The sequence below is a fragment of the Aptenodytes forsteri genome, unplaced genomic scaffold (genome assembly GCF_000699145.1).
Source record: "Aptenodytes forsteri isolate BGI_AS27 unplaced genomic scaffold, ASM69914v1 Scaffold96, whole genome shotgun sequence".
NCBI lineage: Eukaryota > Metazoa > Chordata > Aves > Sphenisciformes > Spheniscidae > Aptenodytes > Aptenodytes forsteri.
The window spans coordinates 4048279-4071848 of record NW_008795029.1 but is presented as its reverse complement, the minus strand read 5'-3'; the positions used below and the strand labels follow the sequence as shown (position 1 = coordinate 4071848).

At 37.7% G+C, this 23570-nt stretch overlaps 2 protein-coding genes across 2 annotated transcripts in view; one reads left to right on the top strand and one right to left on the bottom strand.

The window, feature by feature from the left end:
* Positions 1-16571, bottom strand: part of SEPT10 (septin 10) — a 23316-nt gene extending 6745 nt beyond the window's left edge. The window contains exons 1-6 of the mRNA XM_019471218.1: positions 16499-16571; positions 15572-15767; positions 13877-14063; positions 9136-9297; positions 7482-7578; positions 6744-6912 (exon numbers count right to left, since the gene is read on the bottom strand). Of these exons, the coding sequence (XP_019326763.1) occupies positions 6744-6912; positions 7482-7578; positions 9136-9297; positions 13877-14063; positions 15572-15702 (746 nt within the window). The 5' untranslated portion in view covers positions 15703-15767; positions 16499-16571. The remainder of the gene's footprint in view (positions 1-6743; positions 6913-7481; positions 7579-9135; positions 9298-13876; positions 14064-15571; positions 15768-16498) is intronic.
* Positions 16572-22618: 6047 nt separating this feature from the next.
* SOWAHC (sosondowah ankyrin repeat domain family member C) overlaps positions 22619-23570 on the top strand; it is a 4522-nt gene continuing 3570 nt past the window's right edge. The window contains exon 1 of the mRNA XM_009276156.1: positions 22619-22722. Coding sequence (XP_009274431.1) covers positions 22619-22722 — 104 coding nt within the window. The remainder of the gene's footprint in view (positions 22723-23570) is intronic.

The window sequence follows — 23570 nt, the reverse complement described above, 5'->3', positions numbered from 1 at the left end:
TTTCTTATTTGTATTCAAAATATAATCTAAAGAGAGAGAATAATAGTCTTGAAATTGCACATGCAGACTTAATGTTTGTAAGATCGCAAGGTCAGAGCACTTTTCCTATTCTATCTTATTTGAGCAATACATTGCAACAAAACAAATTTGGAAGAACAACCTTTTTGGATTTGTTTCTTTTTTTATCAGCTGTGAAGTAACTGAAATTGTATCTACCACGTGAAACGAGGGCATGGTTTTCACACAGGTATATTAATTCACACTATCTTGAAGTTTAGATAGCCTATGTAATAACAATAAAGCTACAGCACAGGTTTTTCAAGTGCTAGCAATATTCCTACACACACTTTTGGGCGCTCTGCCAGTTCTGCTAGCTAACATGCTGCCTTTGGGTGCAATAAAGCTGCTAGAGCTACGCTAAACTAAGCTAACATGCTGCAATCACACCTTCGTTGCACTATGTGGACATCTTTAGACTCAACCTAAGCGAGTTTATCAGGTAAAAGCAATTTTGTCTTGAAATTAGTAAAAGATTAACTTTGAAGACACTGAATTTACTAAGTAATTAAATTACATGTATAAAGAGGAGAAATAGAAGTGTATTTTTTAAATCCCCCTCCCCCTGGACTGAATTGTTCTGGAAATCACAAAGATAAAATTAAAACAACTTTCCTCTTCTGTGTTTGGCGTATCAGCAACATAATGATCCAAACTGTCTTTGGTTTTAGGAGGTCTGAGGAGGAGGGGGTTCACCAGATCTTAAGGCAATCCTTTCAACATTACTGCATCCACTGCTCACAGTAACACACTTTTCCATTTACCTGAAGACTGGTTTCGCTGCTTCTCATACAGCACATTATGAAAATCAAATTCACAGGTTCTCTCATTCTTCTGGGTTGGACCCCTATAATTTTATACTCTGTACAAAACCACTTGCAAAATTAAGATGTTAAAGATAATTATTTAAATAATGTATTCTTATTGAGGTTTTGGACGAAGGGAAGGGATTGGGAAGAAAGTCTACACCTTACTAATCCATTACATAGCTCATAACAGCACTATCACCTACCTTTCTACAGAAGCATAGCTGTGACACACAGTTTTTCTATCTGCGTAAGACTTAGAACATGGAAGCCTAAATATAAAGATGCAAATCAAACATGTTATGTTCATAAATAAAGACTCTGATTGAAGTGAATTCAACTCTCAGTGGAACACAATGTCTGTGCGCTTTGAACAACACAGATATTTACACAGTATTTTACAGTTTGTTCATTTAAATTTAAAAAAGCTTTCAAATTTGAAAACTACACTTGTAACTTTTTGCATAACATTCGACTATTAATTAACGTATATCAGAAAAACTAAAAAAATTAAAAGTTAACTAGCGGCAGGTATTTTTAGCATGGTCCCTTGACTCAGTGAACTACGTAAGTTGATATTAAGCAACACTAAGGACGTGGTAGAGCTAAATAATTACCATTTTCCCAGTGGAGGCATGAAAAACATGTATTTTGGATGCAGTTCAGTCTTACTGAATATTTAACTCAGGTTAAAATATTTAGCTCAAATGCAAAGGTCTGCAGTTGGTCAGATGAACTCCATTCCCACGTGACTTCTTAAGGAAGAAGTCTAATAGCCTTTCAGATATTAGGTTTCCTTTCTTAGAAAAGACAACTAGGGTCATATCAACCTTCCTCTACATGTGAACTTATTCACATTACTGAATCCTTCCTGTTTTTCTGTCATCATCCTCAAAATAGACTGAAAAATAAACATGTTTTTGTTCGAGAACTGCAAGGTCTGAATATCCCAGGTTCAGGGAGGAATAAAGCATGGAATATATGATTGCTCACATATTGAGAAACTGAGATGTTTATGTTACAATTATGTTTAACTGCAATTATGATGAAGAATAAATTGTAATTATGAGCACAGAAAAACAACTAAACCAGAGAATTATCAACACCAGAGAATCCAAATACGCAAGCATACAGCCTGAATATCAATCTTTGGCTTTTTTCAACAGACCCTTGCCTATTAGTTTTCTTCTTTCAAAACAAGAATGTCCCCTTAAGCAACAACACAGCTTAGACTGGAAAATGGACTTACAAAATGTCCACCTTCAAAATAGTAGTAACCTTCTCCTCCCTTACAAACGTCTAACCTTACTAGGTGTGTATATATTTAGAAGTTTGTTTGGCAGGAAGCACTCTTCATGTCTAGATTTCTGTTTTCAACTACCCCCAATTTTTCCATTCAGGACATCTCAGCAATTATCTCTTGCTGAGATTGACCTGAAACTAGGAACTCACGTTCCTAATGGATATAACTGGACCATCAAAAAGGCAGGACTAGACCATCCACACAAAAAAAGGTCTATCTTTACTTTTCAACAACAAAGAAATGCAAATCCCAATTTTAAGTATCAAAAAATTATAATAAAAGCACTTCCTGGATTTTACATCCAACAGATACTGCATAAAATGCATAAACCATCCCCCCAAATACTCTGCTATCCATTGACTTCATTACATAAATTTTGCCTTAACAGGCTTTCCAAGCCCATTCCTGACTGGCTGCTTTTCTCGGCTTGGAAACCAAATTGTACCTATATGACTAAGTTTAGCCTTAGATAGTATTCCATTTATTCCCTGAAGCACCATATGGAGGATTCTTCATTTTTAGAGTGGTTTACCACATGTTATATTTCGATCTGATATGGCACATACATGACTGTAATTCTCATGACTTTTTGGAATGATACCCCACTGTAAGACTGAACTCTTCTTTTCATAAAAAAGTTTTGTATATTGTTTGTGCAAGGTATATGAATGAGATTAAGTAAGTTCCCAATTACTCATTAATTTAAGTTATGCTAATTATTGTTATCCAATTTAAATAAATAATGGTTTGATAAAATGCCAGTATAAAGCAGGTGTCCCGAAAGCGGCAGAACTAATAGCCCAAATTCCTATGGATGATTTTATGTTCTATTCTCTCAATGATTGTAATACCCAAAGTCCTGCCTACATCCTTACGCCTTTTTAACTATATAATTACTGTCCCTCCATGCTTCCTAAATGTTCTTTACTTATTGTGAGTACTCACGTGGATCTTTCACATGCAGTAGCCTTAGCTACTTCCAGATCACCCACGACCTTCTCATCCTACTGCAGTACTGCCAAGCTCCCAAGAGTTTCAAAAGACAGTACTTCATTCAGAGGTAGTGATTTACTGACAACAAATGCACATTGGCTGGCCAACAACTGGTAGGAGCACACGTTGTCTGCTTTTCCTGCGGTGAGAACACTAACCATGTAATCCCCTGGAAGCACCCAACCCTCTACTGAAGTTTGAAAATGGAGAGTTGGTTCAGAAGTTATTAGGGAGAGACTAACAGACTGATCACGTAAACTTCTTTTTCCCTGGAAATCTGGTTAATGAAAAAGTTAATTCTTAGAATGCAATTGCAAATAAACAAATTAAAAAGTTATTATGACACAAATTCACAAAAAATATAGGATTAGGGAATAGGTATTTTTAAAAGTGTACACAAGACAGTCACTTCAGACTACTACTATCTTTATTTTCCCTCCTCACACCTAGTAATAAAGATGCAAGTATATTTTTCCGTTGTGTGCTGAAACCATCTTTCCAGATTTCCCATAAAAAAATAAAGCTTGCCAACATGTTTTTTCACATGTAAGAGTGAAAGCCTTTACAGATGTCTGCCCACAACCTATCTCACAAGGTAGCTGAAAATCCAAGAATTACTGGTTTTGCTTTGCAGTGGCGTACAATTTTGGATGAATAAACTACTGTCGTACTTTTAAATCCAAAAGAGTGGTACAGGAACTTCACAGGCAGCTTTTTCACGACATGCCAAAAGGCAGGGCATGTTAGCTACTCAAGTGTCAATGTTCAAATGCTACAAACCCCAGTGCAGTAAAATCAGCCAATTATTCAAGGCTAGCAGAAATTTTCTAAATTTACATAAAATAACCCAATTCAGATTACCAAATTTAGTATGTAGACAGCTACATCACAGGCACAAATATGACTTCTCAACATGCATTTTGATCATTATTTACACAAGTAGCATGAAATTTTAATCATCAGTCATATACTGCTATGCAATATTAACTATACTTTAAAACTACAGCTCTTAGAATCCATATGTATATATTGTAAACATCTTTAAGGACAAAGAGGATGACAATTTAATAACACATTTTTGCCTAGAAGAACAGGATAGTCCCTATTCTGAAAGATATTTAAATTTACAAGTCAGCAAAATGGGAAGCACTGAACTTCCTCTATGGAGAGAGATGGTTTTTATCACACGGCTGAGGATGACACTTTTTATTGTTTCCTCAGTAGCTTCATAAAACATCTTATGGGTAAGGCTACATTAGTCTGCTAATGACACTACATACAGATCCTCTAAATTCTCTTCCCTTTTTATGGTATCATAAAACGTCTCTCCCAAAAGACCAAATGCCTTCTCTTTCAGACCTCAGTGCCATTCACTGTGCCACATAACTGAGGGACAACCACACATCCTAGATCCAGTCCCACTTTTCTCTTCCTGTTGCAGTAAATATGGGAAAAAGTGAATTTTTCTAGATTCTTGTGGAATACCTATTCTCATCCTTCCAAAACAATGACATTTTCAATAGATGCGGTTTACCGAAACTAATTATTAAGTGTATTGTCTTGCCACAAAGCCCTCAATAAACTGACATTTAGTGGGCCACACATAAAAACTACACACCAGAGGGAACTTAGCTTTTCTGTGTCTACATGAAGCGATCCATTTCTAAACCAACTTCTGAAGCGTAAAATACTATGACATTCTGATACAAACCTGCCCCTTTATACCATTAGTAAAATGCAAACTGTTTAGGGGTTTTACAAAGACAACTCCTGCATTCATGGAAGAAAACAGTTCTGTGGATGATTGTTTTTATAATTTAGCTCTTGAGGTGGCTGTACATTGTGAAATTCAAGTTCAGAAAAGCCAAAGGTACTGCAGTCAATATTGCCATGAACAAATCTCTAAAAAAAGCTTTCCCTAGACAAAGATAACAAGATATCAGCTGTTAGTGTATGTTCTTAAACTTAAACCTAAACCAAATGAAAAGTCTATGGTCAGTTTCAGTTGGTTTTAAGCCTCATTCACCTTTGGTTCTCTATTTGTGAAAAGGATTTATTCCTTTCTTGTTAAGACAAGAGAAATGTCAAGAGACTGTCGTCATTCATGGTCAGCTCAAGATCATCTAAATGAACTAATCTTTAAATGTGCCTTGACATTAAGACTTCAGAAAGACGTGCCCACATCCAGCATCTTCCTTGGCCACATTCATCTTGTTTAATTATTATTGTTTGAACAATATATAAATTAGACCTAGTCAAAGTGAAAGAAATGCTGCTCCATCAACACTCTACGAGTTACAGTAACTGCAACTGCCTTAGAACTTCTGTGCAAAATACAGGTGAAAGCAAAGAATTTAAGCCACTAAAAACAACTGTTTGGAGGGAAGCCATTTAGAAGTCAGTTATTTTTACCAGAACAGAATGGGTAAAGACAGTCTGATCACTAAGTAAAACAAGAAGTAAATAAACCAGTTGGTTCAAAGCACTAGAAACTGTTTTTAATGCAAAGTCGTATTTTGTTTTCATGTCTGGTTTAAGTCCGTATTTCCCACCATGACTGTGCAATAATAGCACTTTGCTAAACCATGAAGGCTTGAACAACTCCTGAAGCATCAGTTCTTCCCCATCAGGATTCTAACTACTTACAAAATACAGTCCCATGCATAAAACGACCAAAGGAAGTTGGAAGAGGGAGAGGGAGACAACAGAATTGGAAATAAAAGATTAAACAAACTGGATATAGAAATGGTAAATACCTCCTGCAGAAAGCAGCTTTACTACATGAAACAACCGAGCGTCTCTAACCCTCTGCTTAATTTTCCTTTGGAATCCTCTATTAACTTCCTACAGTCTAGCAAGAGATTTCTTGACCTGACAAGGCTAGACATTTATTATTATGGCAGATAATGTGGGAACATAAAAGATTAAACAAACTGGATATAGAAATGGTAAATACCTCCTGCAGAAAGCAGCTTTACTACATGAAACAACCGAGCGTCTCTAACCCTCTGCTTAATTTTCCTTTGGAATCCTCTATTAACTTCCTACAGTCTAGCAAGAGATTTCTTGACCTGACAAGGCTAGACATTTATTATTATGGCAGATAATGTGGGAAGCCAACAGCGTAACCAATGATTTTTGTAAAGGTTTTTGCTTCAGTTCCTTCTGAACTTTGATTCCAACCAAACCATTGTTCAGAATCAGACATTATTAAGAGAGAAAGTAAAACAGCATGCTAATATATAATGAAAATAATTTAAAAGGCATGAAGTGCATGTACCTGAAGAAAATTGACATTCTCCATGACAAAAATGAAAACCCCCGGGTTTGTTCTAAAAGAGAAAGATTTCGGAAATACAACTAGCTTGTATGCCTTTAAAAGCAATGCTTACATAATCCCACATACTCCTCCATGAAGATAACTGAATGAACAGCTACATACTTACTCTGATTAAAAAAACCCACAATTCTTTCCCTCCTAGAAAACCTATTGTATGTATGAACCCTACTCTGCATTGGGTTGATACAGCCAAATGTGAAGTGAATGGATGCTGAAAGCAAGTGCTGCACATGAAGTCCTTTACCTGACCGGTTTGTTCTCAGGGCCAATGTCTCTGAAGCCCATCTCTTCCAGTCTGCAGCGTCTGTACAACTCATAATGTCGTGCGTGAGTCTGCTCTCTTAAGTCTTCCATATTTGTGCAAATAAGCATCTCGCGAAGCTTTACAAAGTCACAGTGGTTCTCATTTTCCACTAATCAGTTAAAAGAGGAAGATTTTATTACTATGCACAAGTAGCAAAATTGTCAAAATATATTTTAAACAGCGTTGAGCTTCATTTATTTTGTTTACTAATTATACTTCCAGGAAAAGGTATCTCATTGTTTAATTATACCTCTGATACTTCCTTATAATTTCTAATATACACATTGAAGCACTAACTGTGAGGACCGGTGAACATGTTCCAACACGTCCTGATTTCCTGTTCAAGTTGAATAACGATAAATTTCTCTCTTTTTTTCCCTCTTCTTTATTGACAGTCATAAAACTTTGAAATTTGGTAGTGCTAGAGGCATTGCCACCGTACTAACCTACCCAAATATTACATACATCATCTCATAGCTTGATTCCAGGGATGCATCAGTGCTAATGAAACTACCAGTTAGTGCACACCTCAAGTATTAATTGCTAAACTCCTTAAACCGTTGATCCAAAATACAATCAATATGGCATCAGTGGCTAATACCAGCCCCTTTGAGTATTGGTGAATTTTATACTTCAACAACAACAATCTCGTAAAAATACCTTTGAGAATTCATTTACCTTGTACAATGCCCCAAGGGTACTGACGAGCTCTCACCATTTTGTTTCCAATTTTCACCTCTTCCGTACTTCCTACTATGGCAAATGGCAAATGCCCCTGTAAGAGTCACACCAATACAGTCTTATCTCTCAGCATTCTTATGTCAGAACTGAAAAGCAAACACTTCAGAAATAAATTAGGGGGAAAAAACACCATTTCAGGAAAAGCCACCAGGCAGTTTCAAACCAAAAAACACTTTGAAGAGATCAGTCGCTAGTCAAACTACTGATACAAAAGTCAAGCTACAATAACAAAACTGGGAGGAGCGGTAGATTGACCAGATGGGTGTGCTGCCAATTCAGAGGAACCTCAACGGGCTGGAGAAATGGGCCAACAGGAATCTCATGAACTTCAAACGAGAGCAATGCCAAGTCCTGCACATCAGGAGGAATAACCCCATGCTCCAGCACATGCTGGGGGCCGACTGTCTGGAAAGGCACTTTGCAGAAAAAGATGTGGGGCTCCTGGTGGACAACAGGTTGGACTTGATTCAGCAGGTTTGCCCCAGCGGCAAAGGCAGCCGACTACATCCTGAGCTGCATTAGGAAGAGTATCAGCAGTAAACAGAAAGCTGCTCTAAACACATCCCTCTGATTCGCGTTCAGCCAGAGTTCATACCCCCAGTAACAGTCATGCGACGATCACAGGTTTGAACCCTGAGGTATGGTTACTGCTGCGGGCTCAGCCAAATGGCCAGACACACAGGCTGGGTACTGACTGCCTGCGTGCTGACCCACAACAACTGACCAAATAAAAAGAAAATATCATTAACTGGAAAATAATTCACTAGCAGAGCATGAAAGGGGTAAGTACCAGACCACCACCTTTCCCCACAGCAGAAGGACCTGTTATAGAACGACAGCCTGCACATCCTCACTCCCTGGCACAAGGGACAGAGGTTGGGACTGCAGAGCCGTACACTCCGGCATACCGGCTCCTCCTCCCCGCTTTCAAACCCCAGTACGTGCATCTACAACCATAGGCACATGAAGAGCAAATACGGACAGAGTGCTCAAAGCAAAGACGTCTAGCTTCACAAGCTTAGTTGAAGCTGACACATAACTCCTGGGAGGATCTGAAGGGACAATAGTAAAAAAGCCAGAATTGTATCTGACTTTTTAATCCCCACAGAAAATTTGTCCTAATTTCAAATGAAAGTACTAAATAAAAGCAAAAAGCAGATGGAAGACTTGCTATCATAGAGACCAGAGAAAATTGGAGAAACGAGGCACTTGAGTATCTTCCCTAACAGATGTAAGGTAGTATTTGCTGAGGAAAAGAGCAAAGCCAATCTGTCATGTTATTAATTATATATTAATTATCCAGAAATTAGAAAAAGTATTTATGAGTGAGAACCTCTTTTCTGTTGCTGAGCCAGAAAAGAAAAAGCCTCTTAAAATAAGTGGTATCAATAGCAGAGGGACAGGAAGATTTGCGAGTAGGGGAAAAAAACCCAAAACACACAAGCTTTTTAAGGAGAGAGAAAACTAAACAAACGCACTTGTTACATACAAACCTATAAGCCTCAAGATAATGGTGAAAGAACAGGCATGAATCGGCATTAGAGAGTGATGCTTTAGTACTGAAATATCAACATTTTTGTCATTTACTTACATTCATGATGGTATTAATTTTAGAAACGGTTTCATCATCAGTTGGAAACTGGTATATCTGGATGCCATTACTAACTAATTCACTCATGATTTTGTTCTTGAACTTCTGTAGTTCGGTTTTAGAAATGCTGTCTGCTTTGCCTATAATTGGTATAATGTTCACCTATTAATGATACAAATTATATGAAATGTGTAAGACTTCAATTTTGAGGTGACATCTTTTATAAATTAAATTGTTTGGTGATAAGCTCTTTAAAACTTCCCCCACAGTCCAAACTTTTCCATCAATTGATATCAAAGCTTCACAAACCATGAAAAATACATTCACTGGCATCATTTAACAAAATAACAACAGATTATTTAATATACTTCCTTAAAATTAATTAATTCTGAGAAAAGAACACGGAAGGAGGTCTCATACAGCAAAGTACTCAAAAGAACAGCAACACCTACTTATTAACTAAATGACATTAAGTATCTATATCTCTGCTAAAAAAATAGATTGTTTTAGTTTACAGCACCGGGGGACGTGGTTCAGGTGTTAAATGAAAGTTGACAGTTTAAATACACAAAGAAAAGGAAGCTGGCTACCAAACCCTGCCTACCCCTGAGCCTCTTCCTTGGGTTCCTTTCAGCTACAACAGCATCTTGTTCACCTCACCACTGCAGCAAAGAGTTTCTCAAGTATCCGCTGTGAGCAGAGGAATGATGAAGACTGAAGAATCTTGCTTACCAGTCTTCACACTATTTATTCAGAACTCGAAATTCAGTTCTAGTAAGGTAAACTGCCCTATTTCCTAAAACAGTTATGACAGTAACTTAGGAAGGTAGTAGATGCCAAATTTTTCTTAAAAATACTATCACCACTCCCCAAATATCAGTTTTTCAGAACTAAATACAAAGAATTGATGCCAATGTCCAAATATTTTGGAAGAACAATACAAATAATTCTTCCAGATTTCAGAAGACGAGAGTTTTACAGAGTTCCTTGATCAGAGATGCAAAAAGGAAGGAGGAAAAAAAAGAAAAAACTCCGCACACATTCTTTTTATTCTTCTGAACAGTCTGTCTGAATGGAAATGCATGGAATCTCAAGAACGGATTCAAAATGGATGTTTTTGAAGTAAGTCTTCTGTCTTAAGCAAAATGTCCAAATGAAAAAAAATCATGCCAACTCCAAAGTATGACTTCTAAGATTACCTGATGATAGTCCTTAATTGTGTAGCATATGCAGCCTAAGCACGTATGGGGTAAAATATCTAAAATCGAATAAAATGCTAGAATATTTTTTTATAACTGAGTTAATGTAGGATTGTACAAACAATCTATTACAGGTAGGAGTAATTCGCAGCTTCAATCAAATTAGCTGAGGGACATCAATTTAGGTTTTCTAACATATAGCTTTAAAAATGGATGGAACAGAGTCCTCAGAATTAAATTAACCTTTACTCTGACTTTTCAACATGAAAGTTTTTCAAGCACTTGTTAATTAGGAGAGAATTTCTTAGATAATGAATAGCAGAGAAAGACTACTGAGGAGACCAGTAACAAAAGAAAAGCAAAATCGCTAGAAACTGTGATTACAGCTATCAACATTGATGTTAAATCACAACCATTGTATTAAAATTTAAAAGCAATACTACTCTGGGTTTAGATAAGCAACAACAAAGTTATCTTTGCTTAATCTGTTAAAATTAATTTCTGCTTGCAGCATCTAAGGTTCACTTGAAAACTTGTATCTCGGTACTTTCATCCAAGAATAACATTAATTGAAAGCACGCATTTGTACTAACAAGAGACGTAAATTGTATTGATTTGGACCACAAATAGATGTGCCCCGAGTCCCACTGCTCCCTCCTATGCCTACTACTCACTCGGAAACCAACTGACTCCCTTCCAGCCTCTTCCCCAGCTACACCTACCAACAACTACAAAACTGAATTTTGCTATAAAGCTGTAGGCCATTAATACAGAATCACTTTAAGCCCACATAAAAAGTCTACGCTTGCGATAAAACCAACAGTCCTGCCCTTCCCCTTGCCTGCAGCTGCTCATTGCCAGGTAGAACTAAAACCTGTGCAGCAGTCCAAGGAGACAGATTACTTTTCAGCTTGATCTCTAACCAAACAGAAATCTTTAGCTTCCAATAAACATCAGCCCCCTCATCCAGGGAACTGGCTGCCCAAAACACTTAAGCATGCGCAATGGGAAGAAGCAGCTGAGACTGCCTCGTTCAATAGCAATGCAGAATGACCATATAAAGTCAGCAGGACAAACTTTATCCTGCACCTTACTTCTCTGTTCGCTAGCACCAGATTCAGCCCTCTGATCATCCTTCTGTTGGAAACGCAAACTCTTGCCTCCCCCTCCCCCCCAATTAGAAAACATGCTATTACTCTAAACGAAGATTTTCATGTAACACCTTACATTAATGTCAAACCCTCTGTTGCCCCTTTATGCTACAGAGAAGGAAAAAAAAATACATATACTTGGAATTATTACTGGTTGATATCTTGCAGGCTAATTTAAATGTATCTCTATGACTCAATACAAAAATTTCCAAAGATTCTTTTCGAAGGGAAAAAAAAAAACAAACTCAAACCCCGCAAGGTACACTCATGTAATTTCCTGACTTAACAGTATCTGTATATCATTCTGCAAGAATGACTTGAAAATGCAGATGTATTAGTTGAATAATCACTGGTTCCCAGGAAGAAAGCATGCAGAAGAAGATTCCCTTAATCTGTGAATGAAACCTGGCTGGTCTGTAGTGATTCAGTCCTAAGCAGAACTACAGGGCTTTCCAATGTCTTAAGAGCTAGAGGCCAAATTCTTAGCCAGTCATCCAATTTATAAGCAATAGCGAAAAATTAATTGCCCACAGATACATCTGTTTTTTTCTCCCAGGATTATAGAGTATAGGATGTCCCTATCCTATTCCAAGAATCCTCTTTACCTCTGAGCTGTGTAATCTGGTCTTGTTTTGTACCAAGCAGACTGTAACAAAAGTGTAACAGTGTACACTGTGGTGGATTTAGGAAGAAACTGAAGACAACTTTTGACATAGATTTACACACTCCATGTATGCATGTTGCTGTACCGCCTTCTCTTTATGGAATCCTGTACTCGGCCAACGTGCCCAGGGACTTCCACATCCTGGGAAAGCTCAAGTTCTGAATTGCCACCAGGAGAATGCAGTACTAAAAGCATCACAAACATATTCCACAATGAGATGGAAACCAAACTACAGTTGAAGTATATACTTTTTTTTTTTTTGTGTATATTTGTATTTCTCTGGTAAGATCAGAAAGTAGAATCCATTGCAAAGGGATAAAACAACAAAGTTCCATGCTGTTCCACGTTCTCTCTGAGCCAAAGCACAACCAAAAATATTTAGAGTAGGTGGCCAGAAGCTAAAATCCCCCAAAGCAGAATTACTTTCATTCTATCCTGATGGAAAAATATTTTCTCAGGATGCTGGGACTCATGGATCTATTTCCTTTTCTTTTGGAAGAAACGGTCTTTTAACGGGAGTTCAGTAAAGAGAGGGCACAACCTAGAAACCAAGTATTTTTGTGGTTTAACACAACCTCCAACTTCAAAACTCAGAGTAGAACAATATGCTCCATGAAACTGACCCATTTTCTAGTATCAAGGCTCTTTAGTTACCAGTGCGTGTTACAGAGTAGTTTCACAACCATTTTAATCTGGCATAAACCGACACCATAGCAGAAAGAAGTGACCCTGCTCTCCCCTACCTTTGTGCCACCATACCTCCTCCCAGCTTGCTCTGTGCTATTGAGAAAGCTCAAAATGCAAAATACATTCACAAACAAAATTACAAAAATACCAAATGTGCTCATCAATCACAAATGTGGAATAGACAGCTGATTTGATCCTTGTTATCTTGAAGAAACATCTCACGAACAAGAAAATGCAGAAAGAAAATTTAGCAGGAGAGGTTCTAGTAAAGCACAAGGGAAAGGGCTAGAGGAACAGCAAATGCATTTAAGTTTTCAAATTTCTCCAAATTTCAACAAATTAAACCCAAATGATGTAAGGTTTCTTAAAATGGGTTAAACATTTAGCTTCATCCAGTTCACACAGCCCCATTACAGGAAGAAAGTTAAGAATTTAGAAAGTGCAAGTAATCACACTAGAAACCTCTATTTTAAAGCTTTCAAAAGAAATCAAGACGTGAAGTTTAAAACACCAGTGCGGCCTATCTTAGAAAAAGCCATGCTGGCAGGGTGTTCTGTTCATGGCACTTGCCTCTTCAGTTATCTATAACAAAGATCTTCACAGTGCTGCAAACCTTTTTATATGCCAACTTTCTGGCAGTCCCGAAACTCGATAGTGAACTAGAAACAAGCTTAATTAGAAATGTTACAGCACTCATGGAGGGTACCCTATCCAATCACAATAAGATGTTAACAGTTTGTTAAAAGTAAAATTGGTGTGGTTCTAATTTTTTTTACTTTTTTTTTAAACCTCGTTGTGCTTCTTTTTTCAACGTTCTTCCCAGATGTCCCTCTCTCTCCTTTTGATTTGTAAATAAACAGATGATGAACTGCAAGCTACTTGCAGAAGCAATTTATTCCGAACTTAAGGTATACCAGTACTAAAAAACATCCCAAAACCAAACACACAGATATAGAACTGAAAGGTGGTAGAGGATCTAAAAGCTGCAAGATGCTTCAGAAAATAAGACAAATCCTTAGAACTCTGTTTCAAAGTCTTACCTTGCTGTCTAGGCTTTTCATGGTTAACAAATCTAGGGTTTTTAGGGAATGGCCTGTAGGTGAAATGAAATAGAGGCAGACATGGATGCGAGTATCATGGTAGCTAAATAAAGAACGTTTAATTTTCAGTTCTTCCTGGAGATAGGCTTCGAATTGTGCATCTATATAATCCACTATTGGCTGATAGCTGTAAGAAATAAAATTTAACAACCAGAGATTAGCTACTCCTAAACAGAGCCAGACTAAGAAAGGAATTCCTCTTGTTTTGTTTTGTGGATTTTTGCATTACATGTCAAAGGGCTGCTCAAATATCTATCCAGTACAGCAGAAAATTAAAAGTACAGAGTAATCTCAATTTCTGAAAGGCTACTCAAAAAAGAATTGTGCACCTAATACAGATAAAACATTTCCTAGCTACTATTAGTGAAAAAAGCTACGTAAAGTTAGTTATGACTATAACCGATCTTCCCAAGTGATGTTTTATAAATTTTTGCAATCAAGCTGTGCAACTGCAGAACTCTTGGATACAAGGAAGGTACAAGAAACCCTTAGATACAATACAAGAAAAGAAAGAACGTGCAATTACCAGTACCAAGAAATAGGACTTCCTTTATCTTCTGAAGATGAAGTACTGTACATGAGAGAGCTCTTAAACAATAGACAAAAATTGAAAAGGAGGAATGTAAGAGAAGAATGGAAATCTGATTTGCAATAAGTACAGTTTAAGTATACTTTATCCTACTTAAAACTAGATCATAATCTGCTTTCTAAAAGAAAGGGTTGCTAGATGTACAAGCAGCATGCCCTTACATTTCTGCTGCTACACAAAGTCTATAAACCAGATCAAATGCTATCAAAATTCAGAAGTAGTTGTTACACACAAAAAAATTAAAAGGACTAAGAGGCAGCTCCTATACCACACATCAAAACCTCTAATATCTATACTAATATCTACTCGCATCTCATTCATCCAAGCGACTAGCAGTAGCTATTTTCCAGTCATATCATAAGCCATAGCTCTCATGATAATCTTAATGTGACTCTCTAACCTTCATTTATAATTACCACCATTTAGGTGCTCATATAGCACAAAGGATTGCTAAAATTCTTTACAATTAAGGTGAAAGAAACAAAATCTGCTGAGAGACAGTTCAGTATTTTAAAATCTTCAATTCATAAAAGCAGAGACTCAAAAAAAGTTCTGAGACACTAGAGTTGTACCTCTACATCTTCTGATTAAGCTGTCCAACATAAAAAACAAAGGCCTTCAGTAATCCACGTGATGTTCCTTCCAGTTCAAGGTCTTCAATATGTTCCAATCAAATTGTTAAAAACCCTGTAGATCTAATCTGTACCATCTACAGTACCTTATAACCTGTTCAGTTGTTTAAAAAGTCTCCCGTTGACCTTCCTGCTTTCCTCCATCCCAAAAGAAACTCTAGTCACTATTCCACATTTTATTTACATATATTTATAAAAGCTTATGTCATAAAGAAAGGGGCAGAGTTCATCTGATTTCTCAAACCATTTCCTAGATGAGAAGAAAAACATGTTTACTTTGGTACACAGAGATAACAGTTACCCAAATATTTGGAACATATGTAAGACAAGTATTTACTACAAAGCCCAAAGAAAAATCAACTTGTAGTTGAAGACCAAAACTTCTGCATACCATAGCAACAAGAGGGCACTTACCTGTCTTCTTTGTTTATCTGGTCACCAAATCCCACTGTATTTACAATGGTCAGCTTCAAAAGAACATTACTTTCCTGGAGTTCATAAGTCTGGGCTCTAAGTCGTACACTTGGCAGAAAATGCGTTGACATAGGGTCATCAAAATTGGTATTAAACAAACTGTTTATCAAGGTTGATTTCCCACTTCCAGTTTCCCCTAAAGTTAAACAGAAGGGTTGGGGAAAACATTTTGCACATCAAATAAATACCTACTAAGCATAGAAAGTGTTATCACAGCAACTCGACAAATTTACACAAAAACTTGTCAACTGATTTCTCCGAGCAAAATGGTTGCCTGCATTCCTTTTTCATAATGAGCACTAAATAACTTCTAGTTAATTTTTTCATCCTACAGGTAAGAGAGAGTTACCTGCTAATGAGTAGTAAGCAGAACAGTCTCTTGACATTTTCATTTCTTTAAAAGTGCGAACTAATTTCCTAGAGATTTTAAAAAGCTAAGTAACTAATTGTGAAACCACGGGATTAAACACAGTTTTTTTCTGAATATGGGTAAAATACTACATTTGATAAGTACAGAAGTACTTCAGTAGCACCACCTTGGAATTGTAGGGTTTTTTGATCTGAAGCTCTTTGTTACAGTAAAAATAGTGTAGCTCAGTTTACTCAAAAGAATCCAAGAAGTTGCTTGTAAATCAATAAATGCATGGCATCCATTTTCAACATTTTTGGTATTCATATTGTTTATGAAAATGCTAAATATAAAAACAAAGGATGGATACAAATAAGCAAAGCTGGGGGAAGGGGTGGAATTACAGTTCATGCTTAACGTTAAAGAAAGAGTTCAACATTGCAACTGGATTTGAATTTCAGTCACTTCCTACGGATGGGTATACCACTAAAGCCTTAAACCACCCGGATACTACTCACCAATGCAAAGAATGTTGAAGCAGAAGCCCTGCTTGATGGATTTTTTAACCAGTTGATCAGGTAAACTACCAAAACCAACATGCCCGGACAAGGATAAGGTTCGATAGCCATCATTTTGCTACAGAAAAATCATTTAAAAATATGTTAGTGAAGTGAGTTGCAAAGCAATTAGCAAAGGCAACAAAGGATCTCTACTAGTAAGCTAGAACTCATTCCTTATGATTTACATGAAACCAAGAAAAGCAAAAGTCTGAAAAAAGATCTGTCAAATCAACTTTATTCCATGATTTGAGAAAACATTCAAATTTACAGAACTATATGCAGGCTCAAAGTGAAGTCCATGTTTTGCAAAAAAAAAAATCATGAAGTAATCATGAAATAAAGCAGACAAGTCCAACTGAAAATGTAAACTGGAAACTGTAGACAGAAAACAGATCACAGTTGGTTTGCTCTTAGAAATGAAGAAAAAAAATTTAAAAACAATTTAACAGGCAGAATTCAAAACAGAGACCATAATCACAGGAAGGTGTATGTTATCAATCAGAACTCATTCTGAGTAGCTGGAATTGAAATTGTTATTTATAGAAAATCATACATTATCTACACACCAGAACTCTAAGAGATAATATTATATATATTATTAGGAATGTCTGGAGGTGCACATTCCTTTTCAAACGTCAGCTAGCAATCTAGCATCATGACATCAAGGCAATAAGCATAATAAAAATGCGTAAGATTAAAAGGAAATATCTTGGTTCATACAAATGAACTGTATTTTTAAACAAACATTCCATATCAAAAGTGTAAACAGTGACAGGTCCATGCTATTCTTTCTCTCACATTTCCAATCCACACGCCATTACTGGTTCCTGGGAACATGTATATAGTTAACAGTAGGAAAATTTTTATTTAACACTTACAAGCCCATAAAAGTGCCACCTTTTATAATAGGTATGAATAGCAAGTTTCAGAATTCTTGTAGTTAAAAGGATATGGACATTCCTCACAGCAAATACTCATCCTCTTCTCGTTTTGCCCAGGACTTCTTGTGTGGGACTACAGACTGCACTAACTCTCATTTTAGACTATTATAACCAGGTAACTCCATTTTAAACTAACATAACAAGGAAAAATGTGTAACCAAAGCGAACAATTTAAAGAGAAAATATGACATCTTAGGGCTATAAAAAAATCAAATGTTCATTCAAAGCATGTCTGAAAAAGAAATTTCTCAAGGTATTCTACCGTATGGAAATTACTATTAAAAAGGGCTGAGAAACACTGAAAACTGTCAATATCCTGTCCATTTAAAGACAAGTGTATCTGAGACAGAGTGGCAGCACATCTAACAACTATAGAATCATAGAATCATAGAATCTAAATACCTCCAGGGATGGGGACTCCACCACTTCCCTGGGCAGCCTCTTCCAATGTTTCACCACTCTTTCAGTAAAGAAATTTTTCCTTGCGTCCAATCTAAACCTCCCCTGGCGCAACTTGAGGCCATTTAGTATGGTTACATATAGTATAGTTACACAGTCTGATATTCAAACCACCTCTATCACCACCAATATAAGACAGTTCCTCTAAAATAAACCATTAAGCCTCCACACCGAGAGGCAGGGCAAGAGGCTCAGCGCAACCGCAGAAGGAAGCCTGTCATCTTCGTGTCACCAGCCTAAATCCAAACCGTGCTGGGCTACCCTCAGAGCCATTTCTGACTCTCCAAGAAAAAACCCTAGCAGAAAAAACTTTAGTTTCCTTCCAGTCCACTTGGATTTCAGTGGACAAACCACCAATACCTACAACCTTACTGACCATTTCCAGAGGTCATTAGAGTAACTACCACGTCATCCACAAGAGACTATGTCAGGATTAAAAAGCGTTTAGCTGAGGAAACTGGTGTTACAGCTGTATTTGCTGTACACAGCTAAGTGCAGAAACAGATGACTGGAGTCCTCATAGCCGTTAACTCTGTAACTTCATTTTCAAAAGGAAGGGAGAGATTAATTACAATTTAGCAATTAAACTCAAGAGTTTACTGTTTTCTGAAAACAAAAATCAACAATAATTAGTTCTTCCACTGTTATATTGGCTGTTTTTCACTGAAAATTTGACCAGATTTCTGTGTGAAACAGAGGACAATGAGAAATAATAAACGTGCAAAACAAGGTGCCTTCTCTGTGCTTCGCTTAGAAAGCTAAGGCTATGCTTGTAACTCAACAGACATCTGGCTGTATCACTACTTAAAAATTCGTATCAGACATCCAACATGGTTAATTTCTTTGTATTTCTAAGTTTCTCCCAAAGATGCTTCTTATGGATATGCATTGCAGTTAGGAAAGAGAGTAACAACTTCTGCAATAAGTATTTATGCAATTGCCAAGATATTCTGAGACATCTCAAATTTGCTGCTATTTTAAGATAGTTTATTTCATTTCTGCAGTACATAAGTTAATTTAATGACACTACACAGTTGTGAGTCAAAATTAAAACCATTTTTCTGGAAATGTACATATGTAAAAGTACACGAGACATTCTATGTCATTTCAGACACAAGACAAAAAATTTACACAAAACAGAAAAGTCCTGGTAAGTTGTAAAAACAGATTACAGAATCCGGTAGTTAGAAGAACTTCCCCAGTAGAGAAATTGTGTTCTATGCACAGTTTTCTTCAGCGCTGTCCTCAGGGAGGAAGAGACATACCATCTTCACTTTGTGCATGCAGAGATGACACAAAGATATTAGTTGAGATAATAAAGGGAAAGACTAAGAGAGCAAGAACATGAACCTCACTCACCCCAGGTGTAATTTAGCACCTTAACCACAAGATCACTCTTTCTAGTTCTTTCTGTCAGAGGTAATGACACAGTAAACCAAAAAAACTAACCACCACCCCCCAAAACCTCGTATGTTCACCAACTGAGTGTGACCCTACAATGAGAATGTCAGCGGCAGAATGTGCATAACCACAGGATAGGGGAAAACAAGAATTTCAAGCAGAAATAATATTATTTACATTCATGAGAACACGTTTTAATGTCTTGTCCTAAGGTTCTCATTTTAAAGAGGAGATTGACAAATCGAAGGATGATCAGAAAGGGATAATTCAGGGTCTCAGAAACCATCTGTACAGAGAAATAGTACAGAAAGATAGACTATGTAAGTTCTTTCATGAAAATGGCCAGAGTTTACTTGATTACGGTACATATGAAGAGGAGATTTCTGGTAGCACACACACGCAAAAAAAAAAAAACAACACTACATTAATAGCAAAACTTTAAAAGCTAGAGACAGAAAGATGCAGAATCTATTTCTATTTTAAAAATATATCTACATTTTTAGGGATTTTAACTGCTATTAAACTGTTCAGACAGTTGTCCTAAGACCCACAACGGAGTCCTCAGGAATCAGCTTCACCAAAAATGCTGCAATAAAAGCTCTTAATTTGGACTACAAAACTTTCAAGAAATATTGTGCAGCTCAACTTGAGACAGCCTCAGTCACGCGGATTTAGAAGCCTACCTTCTTGCACGGTTGTACTTCTGTTCTCCATGCAACAAACGTTACGGGACTGAGAGCTACTCTTCTCATTTGGAGACTCGCCCCCCTCCGCCTTCCTTACGGAAGAATCACTTTGTGAACCTGTTCCATCCGACATCGGTTGGAGCATTCTCTTAATAGAAAAGCAACAGCCTACATTTCTCCTTCTGAAATTTTCCAAGGGCATCACGTGTCTCTCCCTCAATGCCAGCACCTCATACAGCTTCCCCCTGCTGTGGTCTAACAAATATGCAGGGAAATTAAATCCACAAAACTGACCACGTGATGCCTGCATTCTTACTACTTTTCAAAGAAATAATATGTCATCCAGCTGAAAAACAAGTTACTACTGTATCACCAGTTTAGAAAAATGGTGACAACTCCAAAATTAAGAAATGTAAATCATGCTGAAAGCAATTAAGTCACCATACTAGCCAGTCTTTTCAAATCAGTATCTGTTGGAAGGAGCAGCTAAATTATGCTTGAAGACAACATCTCATCCAACTTCATTCAGTGAATAACTCAAAGCTTGTAATCTGAATGCTACAAAAGCTGTAATATTCCCGTAAATACTTCCTGCTTCTCACTGCTTTCTCAGAATTCATACTCTCATCAAAATAGCACACAATATAGATCGCTTGAGATGGTCCGAATCACATCTCACTCCTTCCCTCCCCTCCTTTTTAAAGGGTTGGTAGCATAGCTTTCACGGAACTGCATCTGGATTTCTGCAAATTCAGTTAATCAATTATATTGGTTTATATAAAGTCCTCTTGCCCATTAAAAACAGCGTGCAAAGAAAAATCATTGCCTGAGACAAAAGTATCATTTAAAAATTGTTTGGTTTTTTTTCTTTCAGAAACAAACTAAAAATAATTAGTTATCTTTTAAATTTGCCACCTATTTGAGGCTAAAACTGCGCAACGCCGGGCCATTCCACAGCAAAAGCTGGGTCTCAGACTACGTGCATCTCTCTGCATAAGCCTGCTGCAGAACCAGACTTGTACTCCAGGCAAACAACTAGCTTGCCACTCGGCTTGTAGAGATGACTGAAGTTTGCCCTCCCAAGCTTGAAGAAAAAAAGTAATCGATGCTCGTGTGCACAGGCAGGAGGCAAGGGTCCTGCCAGGCCCAGGCGGCTACGCAGGCTGCGCACAGGCCCTCGGAAGGATGCCTGGGCGTCAGCCACGAGGGTGGCCAACACGTTAACGTGCCCGTGGATGCTCCAAACACGGCTCTTTCAGAGCCCTGAGTTTTCCACTATCACAGACAGTTGTGGACATTCATTAAACCAGAAAATCTATTTTAATCTTCCAATAACAAATTGCATTACTCTCTTACAGCCAACTACTTTCCTCATAACCAAAGTTACATTTAGTCCAGTAAATATCAATGTTGCTATTGCCTCCTAACACGAGGTAAGTAGGAAACTAACCAGATTTTGGAAGCGAGCAGAAAAATACTTTCCATTTTTGGGTAGTCAAAATGTAAAATGTAGACGTGTGGTGTAGGCATGCATACCATTGACATCTCTCGATGTCGATACATGCGTGAGAGAGAGACAGAGAACAGATGGGATGAGTAGAGGGAACAGAAAGGAAACCTTGGCAAAATAACACAGAAGAGAACAGAAAATATAGGAGGATGAGGTAGAAAAAAATACAAAGAAAGAAAAGGCCATGAAGATGCAGAGTAAGAAAGGAGGTACATTAAAAATTACATGGAATTAATACATCAGTCTATTCTTTAAAATAAAAAGCAACACACAGGAGTCAAGTATGGAACAAAACATTCCCCAGAAAAGGTGTGTAGGAAAAAAAAAAAGCATTGGCCAAAAGACAATTCAATGAAAACTCATTTGACAATTTCACTCACAGTTATCATGTAATTTATTCAGTATGAGAGAAACAGTAGACAACTTCTAGGGATTGGTCCAAACATCAGAAGCCCCGGATTCTTCCCTCATCTCTTTCAAATGACTCCTTACATGGTATTCTGGTGCACCAACTGTTTTCCTTTTCTAGCCCACTTCAACACACAATACAGCTGAAGTTGCCTTAAACCATAGGTTCCCACAAGATTTCCTTCATACACGTACATATGGAGACAAAAAAAAAAAAAGGTGACTTTTTGCCCTATGTTTCTGTCTGACGAAGTCTGAGGCAGGACAGAATCTTCTTGAATGCTCTGAAGTCACGCGGGATGGGCAGATGAAAAAGTGACAGTCTTGTCAGTGGAGAACAGGGGGCGCAACGCGCAGGTTGCTCCTGAAGACAACTTCTGCACTGTATTTTGAGGTATTTAGGAACAAACAAACAAGCAGAGACACTTTGCTAGTTCTCCAGCCGTGATGAGGTGATTTCACAGACAGCAGCGTATTCATTTGTAAATGCCGCTAAGGCCTCTCTTCACCAACAGGCTTTTAAGTAAGTTGAAAATCTAGCACATGTAGTACCTGTTCCTCCGTTGCTGCCTATGGATAGATGTGGCAAGAGGCAGCAGGTGGGGGAATCAAGACTTGACGATAGAAAAGAAACCAGTTCCCCACCGCTAGTACTCCATGTGCCGGGCAAAGGATGACGACGACAGCGCTGGTTCAGAGGGGACTGATCAGCTACTGCTACGCAGAAGGAGAAAGCGTTCGGTTTTGTGCTCCGCACAGAAAGGCCTCTCTTGACCTGTGCGTTTTCAAGGAAGGAAAAACAAAGAAACGGAAATCTGGTGCAGCCCCCTGAGATGACCCCGACGCAGAAAAATACTCACGCTGGTATCAATACTGGTATCACAACTGCACTCACTTTCGGCAGATCTGCACCTCTTTGGCTGCGCTGGCTCAGCTGTGCCTGTTGCAGCTTTAGCACTGTGCTTCCTGAAGGGCAGCAGGTCAGTCTTCGTCACCCTTGACCACATCAGCCCCTTGTTGATGTTCCTTGTCCGAATGAGAAGGCAACGCTGGTCTTGGATGAGACAATGGCGGTTGCTATCAGAATGCCTCTTTGACTGCAACAAGGATTTTTTTTTCCCCCCTCCTTTTTAATTAATCAACGACGAGCACTGTATGCTGTTGTATGGGGGCAATGGCTGCCAAAACTTTCCCAGAAGTCAGATTTTCAAAAATCAGAAGTACTAAATACTTGCACCTCAGACTTTGTGCAGTCTGATTGTAAAGAGATTTATAGAAGGAGGTCAGACTGCATTCTGAGACTGATTTTACATTTCTTTTGCAAAATGACTGAAAACAAAATCTTTCCCACAATGTAGTAAGAAACACTTTAACAATTATACAGCATGTGTTAAACTAGGAAATATTATTTCATGTCAATATATTTTAATCATTACATTTACATCATTTACATTTATAAACCTAATACAAAATCACCCTCCTCCGTTACAGAACTATGTTATACCCCTGTTTTTACAGTATTCTCTGTAAAGCTTTCCACGTACATGCTTCTCTCTCTTCCCTTACCAAACCTATCCGTTTAGTGGACCCTCAATGCCACTCTCACTCACTTTTGCCGATTTACC